The sequence below is a fragment of the Myotis nattereri genome (assembly GCF_964212035.1).
Source record: "Myotis nattereri genome assembly, chromosome: 3".
Lineage (NCBI taxonomy): Eukaryota > Metazoa > Chordata > Mammalia > Chiroptera > Vespertilionidae > Myotis > Myotis nattereri.
The window spans coordinates 128,187,772-128,210,549 of NC_138077.1; the positions used below are offsets into that span (position 1 = coordinate 128,187,772).

Genomic DNA, 22,778 nt, shown 5'->3' on the forward strand with positions numbered 1-22,778 from the left:
CTGCTGAGCTGAGGAGGGAGGGCCAGGTGCAGATGTCCCTGAGGAGGGATGAGTGCTGGCCCTGCCTCCCCATTGGTCAGGCCACCCTGGACCAATCACGTGGAGGAGAGGTTGGCAGAGATCATGAGAAAGGACTCGCCCCGTGTCCCGTGTTTGGCATGCTCACTTCTGTGCCGAAAATAATAACAGGTCATCTGATGCAGTGTAACTTGATAGGAATATGAAACCCCGGTAATGCTGGGAACCAAAGCAGGGAGTTGGCCTGTCAGTTACTTTTAAGTTTTAGAACCTGAATGTTTCATTAAACCAAATAGCTCCATTGTCATGGTCAAAAGACCACTGTGGAGAAAGGCAGGATTTAGTGTTTATTTAAGCTGCCACCCAACGAGAGAAACTGTTGCCTAACATAGTTCAATCCCCACTTATTTAAGGACTGATTTTTCAGTTTGTGGGGTTTTTCATGCTCTTGCTCTCTCTGCGTCTCTGCAGAAGTTTTGATGGAAGCAGTAGGATTTATTGGCAGGTAAGGGTGTATATGAAGGAAATCCCTGATGGTAGTGGTCTTGCAAGTAATGCTCTGAATAAAAAGATGCATCGTCTAGCACTTCGTAGCCCTAGCAGTGTTCACAGAGCCTTTACATGAGGCTGGTCACCAAATCAGTAAACACAGGCAGAATCCATAACAAATGGTTATTGCTATCGCATTCTGACACGTGATGAAGTAATATTACCTTTGTTTTCAGATGTCATGTCCACTCTGTAGATCAGTGATGGCGAACCTATGACATGCGTGTCAGAGGTGACATGCGAACTCATTTTTTTTGGTCGATATTGCTTTGTTAAATGGCATTTAAATATATAAAATAAATATCAAAAATATAAATCTTTGTTTTACTATGGTTGCAAGTATCAAAAAATTTCTATATGTGACACGGCACCAGAGTTAAGTTAGGGTTTTTCAAAATGCTGACACGCCGAGCTCAAAAGGTTCTGCTGTAGATGATGTAAGAGACTGCGAACAGTTAAGTAACTTGACGGGCCTGAAAGAGCGGTTGCTGCCTATGACCTCACATCCCCAGCCTATTGCTCCTGCGCTCTTTCCTGCTTACTAGACTCCTGACTTTCAAAAGAGGGAACAATAGTCATTTGATTAGGGTTCCTCTCTTTTCAACGTTCCCAGGATTTCTCCTGGCAAGAAGCTATCTCTCATCAGTACTTGATTTCCATTCTCCCTCGTCACTCTCCCTACCGTGTCGACCTCGGAGGTATCCTTTTCCCCTTTTGACTTTTGGTCTACAGCATCTGTCGATTTCTCCTTCTGGAGGTCTCTTCTGCAATTCCCCTGGGTTAGCCTTGTTCATAAACGGACTCAGCAAACATTTATTGCAAACCTACTATGTGCCAGAGCCTGTCCTGGGCACGTTCAACACTCATTCATTCTCCAGCCTCTTTGTGTTCAGATGTCTTGCATAGCCTGGCCTTGAGGAGGGGGCTTAGCTGATCGCCCTGTGTTTAGGACAGGGCGATTAAACTGTGATGGATAATTATAATTCTCTCTCACAGTAACTCTGGGGAATCAGAAGCTGAGAAGGAGAGACAAGGAAAAACAAAAGAGAATGAATGAGATACACAGGGTGGAGCAAAACTAGGTTTACAGTTGTGACTGTGAAACAAATTTTATTATTGTATTATTATTTATTAATTATTATATTAGTAGAGGCCCAATGCACGAAATTCATGCAAGAGTAGGCTTTCCTTCCCCTGGCTGCTGGCACTGGCTTCCCTCTGGCACCCGGGACCTGGGCTTCTCTCGCAGCCCCAGCTTCATCCGGAAGGTCGTCTGGAAGGATGTCCAGTCTAATTAGCATATGATGCTTTTATTTTTATAGATTTTTTTCACATGAGCAAGTGTAAACTTTTGCCGCACCTTGTATACTCAGATAAATTGAAAACAAGCATTTGAATACAAGTACATGCATGTTGATAGAAGCACTATTTATAACAGCCAAATGGTGAAAACAGTCTAAATGTTCATCAGTGGGTGAATGGATAAACAAAATGTGGTGTGTACATACAATAGAATATCACATAGCCATAAATAGATATGAAGTACTGATACATGCTAGCACTAATGATGAACCTTGAAAACATGCTAAGTGAACAAAACAAATTACAAAGAATTGTATGATTCCATTCCTATGAGATATCCTCAATATGCAAATCCGTAGAGATGGATTGTGGGTTTCCAGGACCTGGGGGGACAAGAGAATGGAGAAATACTGCTTAATGGGTGTGCAGTTTTCTTTTCAAGTGATGGGAGTACTTTAGAACCAGATAGAGGTGGTGGTTTCACAATATTGTATATGTCCTAAATACTACTAAATTGTTCACTATAAAATGGTTAATTTTAATATGTAAATGTCACTTCACCTTAATAAAAAAGAATAAAAGAGAGAGTCAGAGGTCTGTTTCTCTACATTAAAGATGTAATTTAAAATTTTATTTCATCTTTCTTGTATGTGATAACCTTGTGATATGGCTTGAGTATAATTGAAGTCATTTGAGCGGATTAATTTCTTTACTCTGCTTTTTAAAATTTAACATGCTTGGGGTCTGCATCCTGAACTCAGAGTGCAAAGCCATCTGTAATTGGTATTCTGGGCCTGTAGTGCTGCTGCTTCAGAACTGGGGTCTGTACACGGGCTTCCTCCTGGAGGTGAAGGAGGGAAACGCCTTTTAAAGGGCAAGGAGAATATATCAGTAAGGCAAAGGCCTGAGGTCCTGGGGAGTGTGGTTGGAAAAGCAGCAGTTTCATGTCTCCCAAGAGTATCATTCAAGGTGGGGAAAGGTGAGGAATGAGGCTGGAAGGCGATTGGGGGAAAAAGATTGGAAGCTCTCAGACAAGTTACAAGGTCAGATTTGTAACCGTGCTACTAGCTGCAGAATGGAGAATGGATGGACACGAGGCAAAACTGGAGGCAGCAGGACTAGGCTCTGCACAAGGGCATTGGTCGTGGAGGGGCAGGACCAGGTGGGTTAGAGAATTTTTTAGAACAGAAGCTATCCAATAGAATGTTCTCTAATGATGGAAGTCTAAATGATGTATCTATTACCCACCAGTCATATGTGGCTCCTGAATACTTCAAATGTAGCTAGTGCGCCTGAGGAACTGAACTTTCATTTTTCATCAGTTTACATTTAAATAATTGCACGTGGCTAGTGACTATTGTGTTGGACAGTGCAGTTCTGGAAGGTACATTCAATAGGAGTTGGCGATTAATTGTCCAGTCTGGAGTGACCAGATGGGCAGAGTTGTAGCTACAGGGGCAAGTAGTTAAGGGGGAGGTGGTGAGTTCCATTTTGTACACATGGCTTCAAAAACATGAGCGGCATCTGGATGAAGAGCTCTACCTAGCAGTAAGAGAAACACATCCCTTAAGGAGAGCAATGAGCTGGGTGTGGAATTGTGAAAGGCTGATGCATAAAAATATAGTTGAATTCATAAAAGTAAGTGGCATAGGACAGCCCCTTAACTTCTTTTGGACTCAAATTCCATTGGTATGAGAATGGTAATATTTGCTTTACGTATCTTCTGGGACTACTCTGAGAAACAGATGAAAATGTTTGCAAACTCTTCAAACATGAGGCAGGTTTTATAATATCTTTAGGAGTTAAGAGGAACGTGCTCCAAATGTTATTTTCTAAACACACATGATAAAATAAAGCCTTCAAATTCTGGAAGGATTGTAGACCAGATCATCTGTAAGGCCCTCCTGCTGACATATGACTAGATCCAGGATAAACAAGAGAAAGTATGTCTACAGCATGAATGTCAGGGACTCGGGGCCATCTCTGAGGACTTCCCTGGGCGTGCAACTTGAGCAAACAAACATAAAAGCCAGGTTTCTGTGAGTGCAAATACCAACACGACTGCAGATCATGAGACCAACTCCAGGTCCAGGCCTGTGGGCAAGCTGCTCCAGAGGTTCCCGAATTAAGCCAGGGTCCTCAACGGGACATAAGTGGTTCCAGGTTGGTCGTGTTCCTCACAAAAGCAAACATCTTTTGAGGGGAGAAAAGCAACACCAATTTAAACATCCAAGATTATTTTCAATCAAAAATTACTTTAAAATCTCCAGACCCACAAGGAAATAAATAAACCACCAAAATGAAAGCCATCAGAGAGATGGGATGGAAATTATGCAGATTAAGTTCCCCCAAGGATTTTACATATTAAGAAGCAGACACCAAGTAAGAGAAAATGTAAGACAACTACATAGGAAATGCACAAAGAGTACAGTGACCAAGTGGCCACACAGCAACAACAAATGGAGCTATTGGAATTTTTTTTAAAGTCACCAAAATGACAAACTAATAGATGGCTCTTAAAACATGCCTTCCAGCTGAAGAAGGAATTGGTGACCTTATCCATAGACCTAAGTAAACTGCCCAGCCAAGAGACAAGGAGATCAATGATATAAAAAAGCAGTTAAGAGAGACATGGAAATTAGAACAAGAAAGTCTAATACTCATCTAATTGTCATTCTTGAAGGACACACTAAAGAGAATGGAGGAGAGGCCCTCATTGATGAATTAATGACTCAGAATTTTCCAGAACTGATGAAAGATAGGAATCCACAGATTCACGAAGTACCATGTGATCTGGGCAGACTGAATAAAAAGAAGCACACAGGGAAGCTCCAGCACACCAAGGACCAAGGTGTTATACAATCAATGAGAGACACAGGGTCATCTACAGAGAAATGGATAGTCTGGGATAACGAATATATTCTCTCAGTCAGGGAGGGCATTCTGCCCATTATTGCTCTCCCGTTGGAATCAGACTGTAGGTGAGTCTATATTTCTCTCTGGGCTGTCCTACCTATGAGTTTTGAATGAAGATGTTAAACTTTTTATTCATTGCACATTGTATATATTGATTTTCACTAAATGTGGTCTGGTTGCTTCTTTGTAATAGTCGTATAGGTAGGCACAAATGTGGTTATTTGATGTTAATGAAACTCTGTCAAGGCTGCAGTTACTCCGTTTCAGTCTTTCCTCAAGACACGTTTATTAAGGTGCTGAGTGTACCCTCTCGTTAGCTGAGGCCTATGACTTATTTCCATTGTCAGACATGTATGGTTGTAGCTATTGAGCTTCTTCCCAACCTGACTGATGTTAACACCTGTGTTTGGATGTCAGAATGGTTCTAAAATGAGTTTTTAAAAATAAAATAAAAATGACTTGATTAACCCTTATTATTAACGAGATACATTGTCACTTATTGTTGTCCTAAAGCTCTTTATAAGGTAGGAGCTGGGTCTAGTTTGAAAAGCCATTTGGATAAAAGGGTAGGCCCAAGGAGTGGTTTTGCACAGTGTACCTGAATTGTGGTGGAGGTTATAGGAATCTATACATGTGATAAAATGTCATAGAATTATATATACACATACCAAAAAGCATGTAAAAAATGGTGGAAGTCGAGTATGGTGTGTGGTTAAAGTATAATGCCAGTGTTCTTAGGGTTATATAATATGTTACATATGCTCTCTCTATTTTCTTAATCCATTCTACTATGTTTTGAAGCTACCTGTGGAACTGTATAATTATTTTAAATAAAAAATAAAGTTTAGAAAAATGTCACTTTGCTGGGGTCCAGCCCCAGTGGGTCCAGGGGTCCCCAAAGGTGTGGACGGAGTTGGCGAGGAAGGAACGACACAGAGGCAGCGTTCAGTTGATCAGCATAGCGAGGTTCTCTAGCCAAGTTCTGTCACCAGGTTCTCTAGCCAGGATCTGCAGCGAAGTTCTGGTTAGTATCTCCAGCCAGGTTCTGTGGCCGTGTTCCCTCGCTAGGTTCTCCAGCCAGGTTCTGTCCAGGTTCTCCAGCCAGGTTCAGTCACCAGGTTCTAGTCAGGTTCTCTTGCCAATTTCTGTAGTCAGGTTCAGTCCAGGATCTTTTGCCATGTTCTCTCGCTAGGTTCTGTCTCTAGGTTCTGAGGCCAGTTTCTGTCCAGGATCTTTTGCCATGTTCTCTCCAGCGAAGTTCTTCTGTCTCTAGAGAACGTTCTGTGTAGGTTCTGTGCCAATTTCTGTCTCTCTTCCTTCTGTCTTCTTACATCTGTATTTATACCAGTTTATTCCAATCCTATCAATCTCTATTTCAAAGGTTAGGGCGTTTCTTATCTCCATTCCAGGGAGTAAAGATTATGTAGCTTAAGCATGATTGTTCGTAGTTAAAGTGATTAATTACCCACCTGGCACTTAGTTAAGAGGTTTTATTCCCTCCCTAACTTCAGGGGAAAATCCCTACCTGGGGAAACAACCTTTCTCAGAGACCTTGGTTAAAACACATAGTGCCTAGAAGGTGAGCAAACATATTAAGAACAGTAGTATGCCATATATGCCAGGTCCTTTGAAACAGCAAGCATGGACCGGCTCCTGGCATCACTTGGAGCATGGCAGCCAGGAAAATAGATTCTTCTTGATATTTGTGATTTTTATAGGACATGAATACAAGTATTTAGAAACATTTGGTGAATTCTGGAGGGTAGTCTGTCATCTCCCTGTGTTTAAAATGTGAGTTGGAGAGTTCAATTGAGTATCTCATATACAATTTAGTGGTGTTGCTTGCAACATAAAGTCAAGAGCCTGCCGTGGGCACAGCCCTTGGAAGGCCAGCCAGAACTCTTCTTGTTGCCTAAAATTAAATAAACATGTGCCATGGCATGAACACTTGTTTACAGTAGCTGCTGGAATGGCAATTAAAAGAAAGAGTTTCAAGTTTTTCAACTTTGATGTGTAACTATAAGGAGAAGCATGAAGCATTTGGAAAATGTAGAATTTGAATTAAATATTGAATGAATCCAGTTAGTGGAAAATAATGAATATGTGACTACTCTTAAATGTATTAAATAGAGAGATTATTCTATTCTTTTTCTTCCCTATCTCCTCTTTCTTTTCTATTTTATATTTGCAATTAAAATAGATGGTATCTTTATTTTTCTCTAGACAAATGTAATTGAAATAATTCAGACTTTGTGGGATGATATTCAGAAAATGCCTCTGTTAAAATATCTTTATTGCCATGGGCACAGAGAATAGGGTGCTAAAGGCCTGGGGTGAGGGGCAGAGGGGGATTGGAGGTGGTCAGTGGGGGGGGAAAGAGGGCATATGTAATAAAGACTTTTTTAAAAAAATATCTTTATTAGAATAAAATTAAACAATAGAGAGAGAAAACAGAAAATTACCTCCAATAAGATGAATCAAGAAAAAAGGAATCCACAAGTAAAAGTATTAGAATTAGCCCTGGCCCATGTTGCTCAGTGTTTAGAGGATTGGCCTGCACACTGAAGGGTCATGAGTTCGATCCCCAGTCAAGGACACATACCTGGATTGCAAGTTCCTTCCCTTCCCCTCAGTTGCGGTCTCTCTCTCTCTCTCTCCCCTCCTAGTATAATATGCATAACAAAATTTACCACTTTAGCAATTTTTAAGTGTACAGTTCTATGGCATTAAATGTATTCACATTCTTGTTAAATCATCACCAGCATCCATCTCCAGAAGTTTTTCATCTTCCGAAACTGAAACTCTGCACCTATTAAACAAGTACTCCCCTGGCAACCACAATTCTACATTCTGTCTTTGTGGCTTTTTTCATTTAGCATAATGTCTTCAAGAATTATCCATGTTGTAGCATATGTCATAATTTCATTTGTTTTTAGGGCTGAATAATATTACATTGTAAGTATATGCTACTAGTACATGTTGTTTATCCATTCATCTGTCAATGGTTACTTGAGTTGCCTCCACCTTTTTTGGCTTTTGTAAACAATGCTGCTATGAACATGGGTGTGAAATATCTGCTTGAGTCCCTACTTTCACTTTTTTGGGATAAATACCCAGAAGTGGAATTGCTGAATCATATGGTAATTCTATGTTTAATTTTTTAAGGAATTGCCACACTGTTTTCCATAGCAGCTGCACCATTTTACATTCCCTCCAGCAATGCACTTCCCTCACATCCTTACCAACACTTGTTGAGAAAGTGCCCATGTTTTTAATAGATCTATATGAGGTAGAGTTGAAGGAGAGGACTTGTCAGCCACTGCCTGCAGAGCAGCCATGTCTTACCCACAGAAGATAGTGTGGTCATCCGCCTAGTCTACCTTCACTCTTAGCTGTGACCATGCCTGTATTTTCCATGTAATACTTCCATCATGGCTGAGAGATGGCTTTAAGGGATAAAAGAAAAACTAAACACTCTATGATTTAGTGACACATATACATAGTAAAACTGTTAGTTTTTAAAAGGCAAAGGAATGTTAGACACTATTCTTTTTCTTAATTAAATCTTTATTGTTCAGATTATTACAGTTGTTCCTCTTTTTTCCCCCCATAGCTCCCCTCCACCCAGTTCCCAGCCCACCCTCTGCCCTTATCCCCCCTCCACTGTCCTCATCCATAGGTGTACGATTTTTGTCCAGTCTCTTCCTGCACCCTCCACACCCCTTTCCCCCCGCCCCCGAGAATAGTCAATCTACTCCCTTTCTATGCCCCTGATTCTATTATATTCACCAGTTTATTCTGTTCATCAGATTATTTATTCACTTGATTTTTAGATTCACTTGTTGATAGATGTGTATTTGTTGTTCATAATTTGTATCTTTACTTTTTTCTTCTTCTTCCTCTTCTTAAAGGATACCTTTCAGCATTTCATATAATCCTGGTTTGGTGGTGATGAACTCCTTTAGCTTTTTCTTATCTGTGAAGCTCTTTATCTGACCTTCAATTCTGAATGATAGCTTTGCTGGGTAAAGTAATCTTGGTTGTAGGTTCTTGGCATTCATCACTTTGAATATTTCTTGCCACTCCCTTCTGGTCTGCATAGTTTCTGTTGAGAAATCAGCTGACAGTCGTATGGGTACTCCCTTGTAGGTAACTGAGTTTCTTTCTCTTGCCGCTTTTAAGATTCTCTCTTTGTCTTTTGCTCTTGGCATTTTAATGATGATGTGTCTTGGTGTGGTCCTCTTTGGGTTCCTTTTGTTTGGGGTTCTCTGCACTTCCTGGACTTGTAAGTCTATTTCTTTCACCAGGTAGAGGAAGTTTTCTGTCATTATTTCTTCAAATAGGTTTTCAATATCTTGCTCTCTCTCTTCTTCTGGCACCCCGATAATTCGGATGTTGGTACGCTTGAAGTTGTCCCAGAGGCTCCTTACACTATCGTCATATTTTTGGATTCTTTTTTCATTTTGTTTTTCTGGTTGGGTGATTTTTGCTTCTTCATATTTCAAATCTTTGACTTGATTCTTGGTATCCTCTTGTCTGCTATTGGAACTCTGTATAATATTCTTTATTTCAGTCAGTGTATGCTTAATTTCTAGTTAGTCCTTTTTCATAACATCGAGGGTCTCACTAGATTTCTTGAGGGTCTCACTAAATTTATCAGCAGTTTCTAGAAAATTCTTGAAAAACCTTAGAAGTGTGGTTTTGAACTCTATATCCAGTAGTTTGCTTTCCTCCATTTCTGTCATTTGTGACCTGTTTCTTTGTCTCCACATTTTTGCTGCTTCCCTGTGTTGATAGAGTGGCTTTCTGTGCTAGGTATCCTATAGGGCCCAGTGGCTGAGCCTCCCCAATTACCTGAGGTGGACACTCTTGGTGTACCCATTTGTGGGCTTTGTGCACAGTGTTGTTGTAGTTAAGCCTAGATTGTTGTTGGTATCACTGGGAGGAATTGACCTCCAGGCCAATTAGCTGTGAGAATCAGCTGTGTCTGCAGTGCGAGAACTTCTGTGCTGGAGACACCCTTCTGGGGCAAGACTTTCTTCAGTGGGGCTTTGGTACTCACTGAGTCTGCCCCATGAGTGTGTCCCTTATGGATCTGAGGAGTTGTAATCTGGATGTTCCCACTTTGACCACTGGGTATATTGGCTCTTTGATCTCTAAGGAGGTGCTAATTTAGCCTCTTCCTGAGGCTACCCAGCAGGAGCTATGGAGAGATCTGCAGATTCCTCTTCTTTGTTTGGGGTTTAGTGGTGCCCAGATGAGGCCCAGCTGTGAAGCAATGTAAGCTTCTGTGGGGCCTTGGGCCTTCTTTTGGATGTTCTGGGTCTCTCTGACCCAGCTTCAGTTTGTTAGGTAATTTTCAGATTGCAAAGGGCCAGGCCTTTTATATGCAAAAGCCTCTGCACACAGCTTGGGTGGGGCAGGGTCTCAGGGGATCAACAGGGCGGAGCAAGCAGCTATGGCTGCTCCTCAGTCCTACCCTAAGAGGCCCTGTGTCTTAGTGTCCCGGTAATCGCTGCAAGCACCTCTGAGAGAAAGCCACCCTCGAGTTCCAACCGATGCCAGACAGTCCGGTTTCTCCCCGTATGAGTCTGGGTCCCCAGAGACTCACCTGGAACTGGAGTTCAGAGCAGTCGGGAGCTTGAGACTCCCTCCCAATTGAAAAAGACAACCGTGTCCTCAGTTGCCAGCCCTTTCCATGCGTGCCTCCATACCTCTGCACTTTACTTCTGCACCTCCTCTGAGTCTCAGTGTGCTTTTCTCTTTCCTTCTAGTTGTAGAATTTCCACTCAGCCAGCCTTCCCGTGGTTCTGGATGATGTCCGTTTTGTGTTTTAGTTGTATTTTTGAAGTGGTTGTGTGAGGCAGCAATTTCCGGTGTTTACCTATGCCGCCATCTTGGTTTCTCTCTAGACACTATTCTGATATGAGGTACCATTGGTGGCATCAGGGAGGATTACCATGGTATTGGTCAGGTGGCAGTTTTTAAGTTGAGTGCTGGTTCTCTTGGTGCTTATTATTGTGCTTTGTTACCTCCATAAATTACCTATATTTTTTGTATGTATAGTACATAATTTACATTTTTAAATCTTAACTTTTATTCCATAGTCATGTGGCCCTACATGTTGGCCAAAGGTCTGGACCTGGTCTGAAATTTCAAATGATATAGTCTGAGACAAAAAGAAAGAATAGGGTTAGTTTTATAAAGCTAAATTAAACTATTTCATGTATTCTTCAATTATGTCCTTTTTTAAAAAAATTGGTGTTAGAAGGACCTTTAGGAATCAAATCATACAATCTAAGAGCATAGTTTTTTATCTTGTTTTATTGTACTTACAAATAGTAAACAGAGAAAGTAGGTGACCTTGTGTAAGGTCACCACCATTAAACATATTTTCACTAGCCCTTGAAATGAAAAATTCTAGCAATTATTGCCTCGGAGAACACAGCACTGTATCCATTAGCCAAACACCATGGCTGATGATACTCAATATGGTGATTTCACTTACTGCCCTTTTCACAGAACGAATCTCTAATTAAAAAAGCTAATTTAGCAGAAGTTAATCAGCCCTATCTACAGACTCATGAATAAATTTGAATTAGTCAGCAACAATATAATCTAAGCTCAGAGGAGCCAGATTCTCAAATATCAGCTAATGATAATTACAAGTAACATTTATTGAGCACTTCCTTTACCATTGACTATTTTGTATAGATTGCCATATCTTCAGAAATGTTATTATTCCCATTTAACTGGTAACTGGAAATTTGACTAATATCTTGCTCAGCATCACATTAAGTAAGAGGAAAGGGAGCTGGAATCTGAAACCAGCTTGGCAGTTTGACACTTCATCAACACTCTTAGCTACCACTTAATTGTTTACCACAAGTGGCAGCACTGTTGAGAAGCCAAATGCTAGAGGCTGCAAAATAGGTAGTGAGCACTGAATTCAGAGCTCAGCCCTCTCTCAGACTTTGTGAACTCTCTGAAATTTAAGGAGTTCAGAATCATACAACTTGAAGGGGGAATACTAAGCTCACTAGAAATATTACTATTTCACCACTGTGGTCTTCAAACGCATGTGTGGGTAAGTGACCTAATTGTGCTTAGTTTTTTGTATATCTCTGAGACATTAACAAAATGCATTAAGTATATTCAATTGGAGGCAAAAAAATTGGTGGAGAAAACAGGAATTTCAAGCAAACTCCAGTGACTGGTGGCTGAGATACTTTGGGGAGAGTGAGGAAGGTGGTCCTACTTCTAGCTAAAAGGCATGAGGAGAGGGGAGGGATTGGAAAACAGCAGAGTGAAGGGTTTGGGTGAAAGAACTTACTAGTAAAAGCTAATGGATAGCAACCAGAGACTCATGGGGCAGAGAAAGATAAAGAAAAAGCAGAAGTTCGGAGTGCCTCAAGATAATGTCTTGGTAGAGGAGAAATGAGAAAATGCACACATAAAGCAATGAGTTCTAATTCACATTATAATAAAATGAAGGCTTTGAACTACTATTCTTCTGTTTTCTCATTTTTAGATTCTTTATCTCTCCCTTCACATGTGTCTGTAAGGATTTGCCAGGATTCCTTCTTATTCATACACTAGAGCAGTGGTTCTCAACCTCTGGCCCTTTAAATACAGTTCCTCATGTTGTGACCCAACCATAAAATTATTTTCGTTGCTACTTCATAACTGTAATGTTGCTACTGTTATGAATCGTAATGTAAATATCTGATATGTAGGATGGTCTTAGGCGACCCCTGTGAAAGGGTTGTTCGACCGCCAAAGGGGTCGCGACCCACAGGTTGAGAACCGCTGCACTAGAGGCCTGGTGCATGAATTTGTGCACCAGTGGGGTCCCTCAGCCTGGCCTGCGCCCTCTCACAATCCGGGACCCCTCAGGGGATGTAGTAGTACATACAGCTAGGGAGGAAGCCAAGCCCGGGCAGGTGCTGCGCAGCTCCCGCTCATCCCGGCCCTGCAGTGCCTGCCTTTACTGCCACTCAGTAGTGCTGCTGCGGAGGCAGGAGAGGCTGTGTCGCAGCAGCTGCTCTCGCCAGCTGTGAGCCTGGCATCTGGTGCCTGTCGGTCAGCTGAGCAGCACTCCTGCTGTGGGAGCGCACTGACTACCAGGGGGCAGCTCCTGTGTTGAACGTCTGCCCCCTGGTGGTCAGTGTGCATCATAGCTACTGGTTGGCAGGTCGCTTAGGCTTTTACATATATATAGATGTTGACTCCCAGCATTTTGAAATCCTTATCCTTAAGAATATCATGCAATTTCTCTCTTTCCTAGCAAGGTCAAGTTTCCCTTTTCTCTTGATCTTCCTGTCTTATCCTTTCCTGTCCTCCCTTCCTTCTTGTATAACAAGTCACCCAAGACAAAGTGGCGTAAAACAATAATGCTTTAGTCTCACATTCTTGTGAAATGACTAAGCTCGACTGGGTGGTTCTCTCTCGAGGTCTCTCATGCAGTTGTAGTCAGATGGTGGCTGGGGTGTGAATCATCCAAAGGTTCCACTGGATTGGACCTCTCAGATGGCACCTTTACAACATGCCTGGTGCCTCAGCTAAGGCTTCCTAGACTGACTGGGCTCTTCCCTCCCTCCCCTCTCCCCTTTCCTTTATCTCTCCATGCACCACACAGCTTCTCTACATGGCTAGCTTGGGCTTCCTCACAGCATGGAAGTTCCAGAGTAGCTGGACTTTGTACATTGTGGCTATCTCTCCTCACTCAAGCATTCCAAGAAACATAAATGGAAGAAAGTTTAAAACTTACATCCTAGCATAGAAAGTCACTCAGCACCACCATTGCTGCATTTTGTTGGTCCAAAGATGGTCACAGGGCCAGCCCAGAGCAGGGAGACCACCCAAGGCTATGAATACAAGGAGGTGGTGCATCTCTCCAAAGACTAGCTACCACATTTCTCATTTATTGACATGTCTGTCCCTTTCTCTCCTTCTTAACTGAAATATCTTATTACTATCTTCTATCTTTCTTTACTACCTATGTTTTTCTTTCTAATTGTTTACATTAAGGGCAATTGAAAGACTTCTTTTAGAAATTCTTAAGCATTCTCTTTCAAGTGAATCTTAAAAATATTTTTTCATTTAGTGACATTAAAATTTAAGCACCCAAAAGGCCCTTAGAAGAGCTGTGCGACTATTTTTTAGAAAGTCTCTTTGGGAAATCAGATTCGATTCCCTTTTTAACCACTGATGATAACATATCAAACTTAAAAGGCAGATCAGTTTTAGGGGAAAGTGATACACCGTCATGTGTGGGTGGCCTCGGGTGAACTCCCCAACAATATTGCTTTTCATGCTTAGCCACTAATTAGAAAACCTGCTCTCTTGTTGGGACTAAACTATGGTTTACTTTCTGGTTAGACCTTTTTTTACTTATATTCAAGCTCTTACATAAGCCAAAGCTTGTCCTTTTATTAACCCCAAAAATTAAAGAAAAAAGAGAGAGAACTTGAATCTAAAGGATTTGTTGCATAGTCACAGGGCAGTTTCAACAATTCTTTATTTAAAACCTCATGCCTACAGATGGCTTACCTTTCCTTAGCTTCTGCAAATGCCATCAAGGTCTTAGGTTCTTATAAAGAGTTATTAGCTTTTTTTTTAAAGAGGCTAAATCTCCAAAGCTTTTCTCTGGTGATTATGGAGAACAACACACGTGGGAGAAAGTGGGCAGTCAAAGGTGGCAAATAATTTGATTTTTTTTTCTACCCACAAGCCCTTGGGAAAACCTTGTCATAAAGGATTACTTTGCTCATGAGATTTTACTGTGTTGCCATTCAGAAAATAACTCACAGGAACAGCAGGGCAGACGGTTTCTGAACTCTGGGGAGAGAGCGAGGGTTCACGGTGGGAAGGGGGGTGCTCTGTTTTTCTTTATAAGGATCATGGGTTAAGCATCTGAGGTTGATACCATTTCTCTCACACAGACTCCACTCAGGCATCTGAAAGCTGACTGAAAATGGTAATTAGTAGTTGCAGTTTTTCATAATTTGGCTTCTCTTCAAGCAGGGAAAAGATTTCATTAAAAAAACACACAAACAGGTTTTAGACTCCATCCTTTCCCAATGTGAAGAAACAGCACTGGAAAATAGCAAGTTGCCCATTAGTGATTGGCTTCCTCATCTTTGTTTTCATACTTTGGTTCTATGTGCAGATCAAACGGATACTCCAGCCGTTCACGGCGCGCAGGGTCCACCTGCACAGGAAGGGCAGTGAACGTTATCAGAGCAGCATCTTCCATGAAGCTTTACCCTAAACCCTTCAACAAAAACTTCCACTGAGCAGCAGGCACAGCTTGAGGACACGTGGAGCTTCAGGCCTAGGCAAATGCGTTGCTCACTGTCCTCCCCACAGCACGATCGATGCCTAAGGCAGGCTCAGGGCTACCCCTGTCCTGTCCACTGCTGATGGTCTGAGGGGCAGAGCCGCAGGAAGGCGGGGTGGGGGGTGGCGAGTGGGGATCAGGGCCAGGATCACCTGATGTGTTATTGTTTTCTTAATTCTCACAACTTCCCTGTGAAGAAGCCAAGAGTTTAAATAACTTGCTTTCATGCAACTGAGTGAGACTAAGTATTTAAAGTATTTAAATGAAAGAAAATGTAAGCATTTTATTTAATCCTTGGGTAAAATGAAGGATTTTAATCCCAGTCTGCCTGACAGCCTAGCCAATGTTCTCTCCATCACCTCAATCCTCTATGAGCCATTGGTAACCTGTAATCCACTTATGAATTAAAATGGGAGACTTTCTTTTGAGCTGAGCCTGTGGCACCTAGTCAAGTAACAATAGTTGTCACTCTCTCTTGTTTAATCTTATAGTGGAGTACGACAAGGAGTTCTCCCCTCGCCAGCGACACCACAAAGAGTTCAAGTTCAACTTATCCCAGATTCCTGAGGGTGAGGCGGTGACGGCTGCAGAATTCCGAATCTACAAGGACTGTGTTGTGGGGAGTTTTAAAAACCAAACTTTTCTTATCAGCATTTATCAAGTCTTACAGGAGCATCAGCACAGGTATGAAGGCTCAAGGAAGCCCAAGGGTGGGGCTGGCCCCCGTTTCTCACCCTGTCATCATATAACTTCGAGTATGTCTGTGGTAGGTGATCCGAGTTCAGGGCTTGTCCATGAGCATGATGAGGGGCGTGTTCTAAATGGTAGTGTTTAGCCAGCAGGAAGATGTTTTGCTGTTAAATTGAAGACTTTCCAAATGGTTTTCCTTTCTCAAGTAAGCCACTAGACAGTATTTACTATGCATCCTTTGTGATCGGAAAACATGTGACTTATTGGGGATAAAATGTTTCCCACTGTTGTTTAGACCCTGCTTTGAATGATGGAGGAGGATGGCTAAAATAAATTCACACATGAAAATTATGTAAGGATGCTTACAAATGATATTAATTCAAGTGAAAAAAAGGCTACGTATTTGTGCATACACATATATTATACATATGCATGATATGTCTTTGAGTAAATGAGTGTGTGTGTGTGTGTGTGTGTGTGTGTGAAATGTATTTTTTATCATTTCGATACAGGGAATATGGACTTTTTTTCCCCCTGTGTTTGCATTACTCTGATTTTCTGAAGTGAGGCCAAGTCATTTTATAAAATAACTACAAATACATTCATGGACCTTCCTAGCAATGAAAGAAAAAAGACTTCCATGGAGTGATATTTAGAGGAAGGGCTAAAGAGTGAAGTATTACAGCAGTTAGTTCAAACCTATAGCACACAGAAAACAAGCCAACGACCTTGAATTTTGCTTCCTATTTAGGGGTCAGTTTAGTAGTTTGGGGAGGGTGGAGTGCTGGTGCACAGTAGATTAGCGATGCTGTAGACTTTTCAGTGTGCATGAGGTGGGACCAGCGAATCAGATATGAAGATAAAAGTGGAAGGAAGAGAATGCAGATGGGTAGGGAACCCCACACTTACAGGCTGTATGAGGGACTTGCTAGCTTTGGCTTTATAAACCAAGTGCACATTCTTGCTCCAGTTCTCGGAACTCTATTGACTTCCTAAGAATGTCCAAAGGTTTAGGGAAAGACTTTAATTTATCCTGAAATTGTAAGTCTGTGTGTGGATCTGTCACAAATATGCACACCAAAATAATAACAAATGTTAACTTGTCCCATAAAAAGTTTATTTTAGTTTTGAGAACACCATTCAACATTTGGCCCTAATGTATATTCAAATCTCTAAGGAGGGAAATAAATAAGGAAGAAGGAAGGACACTTGCCAGGTTTGGAGGACCATCATGGTGTTGAACATACACACTGATGGCTGTATGTGAATTCTTGCTGGAATGGTTAAATAATAAGTAAAATATAGTCATTGTGGTCTCTTTATAACTAACCAAAATTTCAGAATGAATGGGAAGTTTGTTGATGTCTTATTTTCACTCCTAAATAAAAGCATACTCGATGACTTAACTGCTAAGGGCCTCTTTTGAAAAGTAAACTATTTGTTGCTAGATTTTCATCTTTTGATACTTCAGGGAGAATTGGTATTCAGTGAGTCTTTGGAACTGCTTGAGCTGTTGATTTTCAACCTGCCTCATTATCTGTCCCGTTATATTTTTCTGGTGGAAATAACCTCCTGGTACCTTTTTGGCTCAGAACTTTGTCAGAATACATGGCTTTCTCTGGCCTCCAGGAAAAGCTTTATAGTGAAAACACTAGATTGTGGGTTTTGTGACTATAAAATTCTTTTTTAATTATTATTTTTAAAAAGAGAGCTAGCAGACCATTTGTAAGGTTTATATTGAACTTCAGCCAAAAATGAGCAGCTGCCTTGTGCTTCAGATGGTGGTGTCATACCTCCTCGGGGCCAGCAGTGAGTTTGGAAAACAAAATCCCCAACTGCCCCAACCTTTGATGACTCTGTCAAAGTGGAGTTGCAGTTTCTCCGCCTTCTAGGATGGAGATATTTCATGACTGGGCGTGTTTAATTTTTATGTACAGGAAAAGGGAAGATACTGGGGAAATTGGGAGAATTTCATGCTTTGAAGGGTTCTGGTTGGCCAGGAGGATATTTTCTTTTCTTGTGGGTGGGCCAGGGGCCAGGCCTCCTGCTGTCCCCTCATGTTCTTGCAGGGGCCTCAGAGTTAAGCCTATGACTGGGATGTCTTGGCCGAAAACAATTCTCCAGGCTTGTAAAGAAACTTATTTGTCTAATCTGTGTTCCAGTGAAATTTGTAGTTCTTGATGGATTAACTTACTTTAAAAAGTGTGTGTGTTGCAAAATAGTTGGCCTCCTTGCAAAAGAGAAAAGAAAGGCAGGTGTTTCAATGCCCTCATATACACAGCTGAGGCAGAATAAGCCATGTGTTGGGCCTCCTGGTATAAAGGGCAGCTAGGAGGCCCAACTCAGGGAGGGTCAGGGAAGATTCTTGGAAGCTAAGTCATTGCTGTGATTGCTACAGAAACATATTCCTCAGACTGGTAAGAAATCATTAAACCAGGTAAGTTAAAAAAGGGATTACTTGACTAGATGGTGCTTTGAGTAAGAACAGGGAAACATGTGATACTTTATTCAAAACCTGAGAATAAGCTCTGAGATGGAATCTAAGTCCTGAAAAGGTCTAAGCAACCCATAGATCAGAGTGGAATTAACCCCCCAGGAGAGTGACAGCTAAACCAGAGGAGTCCAGGGTGCCTTTGTACTTGGTTTTGTAAATGTGTCCTGTGCTATGGTGTGCAGTTTACACTTTAAGATGAGTTTGGTGTTAACATCTGGTGTTATAAATCATTATGTTTTTATGATGACACTAGTAAAAATTGGCATTTACATAGTAGTTAGAGTTTGGAAAAGACCTTCTCATATATTCCCTCATTAGGATTTAACCATGAGCCCATCAGTTAAGCAGGACAGGCATATTACCTATTAGCGAATGAAACGTGGTACATAGGAATTTTGCCAAGTCCAAATTATGCCTAAACTTGTCTGCTATGCTTCCCAAAAGTCAGCCCGATGATGTGAGGACAGTCCCAAGATAAAGGTAAAATGCCAGAAAGCAGTAAGCAGTCTCCTACGGGCATGCTCCACATCTCCATCTCCTTGGCTTGATGGGAACATCCAAGGATGCTTCTGTTTGGATAGCAACTGAGACAGTTCTCTTGGAGGTGAAAATGTGTTTTAGAATTCAGGCCCTGGTACATTGACCTTCAAGACCTTCCTATGGAAAACATTTGCAAACCTTTGTTGATCTATAGACCAAGCATTGATCTATTAGCAGCTTTTCTAGAGGAGGGGTATGTAGGGGAAGGAAGACTAGAATAAATGTATACAGAAGTATTTGTACTTATTCACAGTACTATACATTTGTCCATTTACTTCACCATTGTCTTCTGCATCTCACACATACTAAGCTGACTTCATACCTAGATACTCTGAATAATGTTGACCTTTCCTACTCATATATAGTAGCATCATGGTAGCATGTTGCTTGTCATAAGATGTAGCATGATCTTTACTTCTATGGCACCTTTAGATTCATAAGACAATTCTGAGGCCTTTAAAAAATATCACGTTGGTGTACATTTCTTATTTGGCTAAAAGACATATGTTTACTGGTTTTAATTGGTTTTGTGTACTTAGAAGTCAAAGAGCATCTCCTGAGAGCCAGCCAGAAATTTTAACAGAGGAGCACGTTCAGTGTCTGAAAGAGGGTCCTATTGGTCCATGAATTGGCTGCATTTGCCTCTGCAAGTTTTGAAATACCATGTTCTGTTCCATTTGTTTTGGTGATTGCATTGCTTAGCAGTGATAGTCTATCTTTTGTGTATATGATAACTTTCCTTTCCTTTTTTTTTTTTGTTTTTTTTTTGTTTTTGTGTGTGTTACTCCTTACCCGAGGATATTTTTCCATTGATTTTTAAACAGAGTTGTAGGTGTGGGGGAAGAGACAGAGAGAGAGAGAAACATCGACGTGAGAGAGACACATCGATTGATCGAGGCGCTGCCTCCCGCACACGCCCCAACTGGGGCTGAGGATCGAGCCTGCAACCAAGGTATCTGCCCTTGACTGGAATCAAACCTGGGACCCTTCAGTCCTTGGGCCAATGCTCTATCCACTGAGCCAAACTGGTTAGGGCTGATAACTTTTCATGCTCTATCTATGGTGCATTTAAAGAAGAAATAATTACCAAGTTTAAAATTCATTATTCCTGGTATAAACAGTATCACAACTTCTCTGTTTGCAAATAGGCAAAGTGGTTTTTTTTTTTATATATACTTTTTTAACTTTGGTTCCTACAAGGTGGGGCAAAAGGAGTTTACAGTTGTGAGTATGTGAAACAAAGAGTTGATTCTTCTACTATTTGTTAATTATTGTTTTATTTTCCATACGAACAACTGTAAACCTACTTTGCTAGCCCTGTATGTTTTATCCTAATTTCAGAATCCTTAGGAAGTGAAGAAACGCATCTCTGAATCTAGGAAACAAGGCAGTGCTACTGGAGAGTTGGTTTTCAAACTGAGAAAGGTTTCCTTAGGACAGCCCAGAGCCAGCCCAGGGTCCTGAAAAAAGACCACAGTGAGTTATTGCTTAAACTAAATATTTGACAAAATTCACCAATTCTGACCTATTTTGCAGATAGAATATAATTGTCCAAGGAGAGAAAATAACTGTCAAAGGGCCAATACACATTTTCTCAGAATGGTTAGATTGATATGCTACTCTGAACTACTCACAGAGAGCTAGGCACCACAAGAATAAGTCAGGAAGAGGAATGGAGATAAGGTCTGGTTTGGACATGTTTGAGTCGTGGTAGAGATGCCCAGGAGGCAATGGGATATGGAAGTGCTTAGCTCAGCAGAATGAACTAAACTACAGTAGCAGATATTTGAGCTATTGAAGTTGATTAGATATACCGGCTGTGTAAGAATAGAATAACCTAATTGGTCTAGTAGCACTTATTGAAAATACATTTTGTTTTCCATTTATTTCAGTGGTATCTTTGTCCTGAATCAGGTGATCACATATGTGTGGGTCTATTTCTGGGATCTTTATTCTGTTCCATTGGTTAATTTTTCTCTTCTTCCACCAATACTGTACTCTTAGTTCTTTTAGTTTTTAAAGAAGGCTTGATGTCTGGTGTGTACGTTCTATAATTTTATTCCTTGAGATTTTCTTGGCTATTTATAGACCTTTGCATTCCCATATAAATTGTAAAATAGGCATTTCAATTTCCACAAAATAAAATTGATGGGCTTCTGATTGGAATTTCAGAAGCCCATCAATTTTGGAGAAATTAACTCTTACCAATATTGAGTGTTCCAATCCAAGAATATTGTATTTACTTAGGCTGTCTTTAACTTATCAATATTTGGTGGTTTTGTTTCTTGAATATTTTTATTAGAATTAGTCCAGGTGTGTAAGTTTTATATGATATTATAAATGGCATTATTAGCTTTTTAAAATTTCACTAATTGTTTTTTGCTCACATTTAGAAATACAATTGAATTTGTATATTGTTCTTTTATTTAGCAACCTTGCAAATTCACATATAAATTCTAATAATTTTTCTGAGCAATAGTTTGGAAATTCTATAAATACTAGAAGCCTGGTGCACGGATTTGTGCACTGGTAGGGTCCCTCAGCCTGGCCTGTGGGGATCGGGCCGAAACCAGCTCTCCAGCATCCCCCAAAGGGGTCCCAGATTTCAAGAGGGTGCATGCCAGGCCGAGGGACCTCACCGATGCAAGTTCAGGGCCAGGGATGGACCACAGAAGGGTCTAAGGTGTGTCTGGCCCATCTTGTCCAGTCCCCATCGGCTGGACCCCAGCAGCAAGCTAACCTACTGGTTGGAGCATCTGCCCCCTGGTGGTCAGTGCACATCATAGCAACTGGTCAAATGGTTGAATGAAGGGTTGGACACTTAGCCTGTTAAGCTTTTATTATATGGGATAATCATGTCATTTATAAGTATCAGTCTTATTTCTTCCTTTGTATTTCTTATAGTTTTTTTTTCTTGTTTTGTTGTGCTAGCTGGACATCCAGTACAATGTTGAATTCCATTCAGATTTCTGTCAGATTTCTAACCTCAGATTGGAAATCCCTGTCAGATTTCTAATCTAAGGGTGGAGGAGGGAAGATTTAATAATTTACTATCAAGGATGATGTTTTCTATAAACATTCTTGTAGATACTCTTTATTAGATTAAGGAAATTCTTCTCTATTCCTAGTTAAGAGGTTTCTTTAAAATTAGAAATTAGTGTAAAATTTTATCAAAATATTTTCCTGGGGGAGAAACCAAGATGGCGGCATAGGTAAACACCAGAGTTTGCTGCCTCACACAACCACTTCAAAAATACAACTAAAAGATGGAACGGACATCATCCAGAACCACAGAAAGGCTGGCTGAGTGGAAATTCTACAACTAGAAGGAAAGAGAAAAGCATACCGAGACTCAGAGGAGGCGCAGTGCGGAAGTAAAATACTAAGGTGCGGAGGTACATGAAGAGAGGGCTGGTGGCTGAGGGCGTGGTTGTCGTTTTCAATTGGGAGGGAGTCTCAGGCTCTGAGCTCCAGTTCCAGGCGAGTCTCTAGGGACCCAGACTCATACGGGAGAAGCGAGACTGTCTGGCATCTGTCGGAACTCGAGGGCAGCTTTCTCTTTGAGGGGCTTGCAGCGATTACCGGGACACTGAGAAGCAGAGCCTCTGAGGGCTGGACTGAGAGCAGCCAGAACTGCTGGCCCTGCCCTGTTGATCCCGTGGGACCCGCCCCGCCCAAGCCCTGCAGGGAGGCTTTTGCTGGATAGCCTCAGGCAAAGGCTAGATTAGCACCTCCCTAGAGATCCAGGAGCCAGGAAACCCAGAGGTCAGAGTGGGACCATCCAGTTTGCAGCTCCGTGGAACCATAAAGGACACACTCAGGGGGCAGACTCGGTGAGCACCAAAGCCCCATTGAAGCAAGTCTTGCCCAGAAGGGTGTCTCCAGCACAGAAGTTCTCCCACTGCAGACACAGCTGATTCTCACAGC

The 22,778-nt window shown here is 41.4% G+C and overlaps 1 protein-coding gene across 1 annotated transcript in view; it reads left to right on the forward strand.

Annotated features, from left to right (window-relative positions):
- The window catches only part of BMP6 (bone morphogenetic protein 6), a 161,522-nt gene that overhangs the window by 111,107 nt on the left and 27,637 nt on the right, over window positions 1-22,778 (forward strand). Inside the window, exon 2 of the mRNA XM_081086855.1 lies at window positions 15,619-15,811. Coding sequence (XP_080942981.1) covers window positions 15,619-15,811 — 193 coding nt within the window. The remainder of the gene's footprint in view (window positions 1-15,618; window positions 15,812-22,778) is intronic.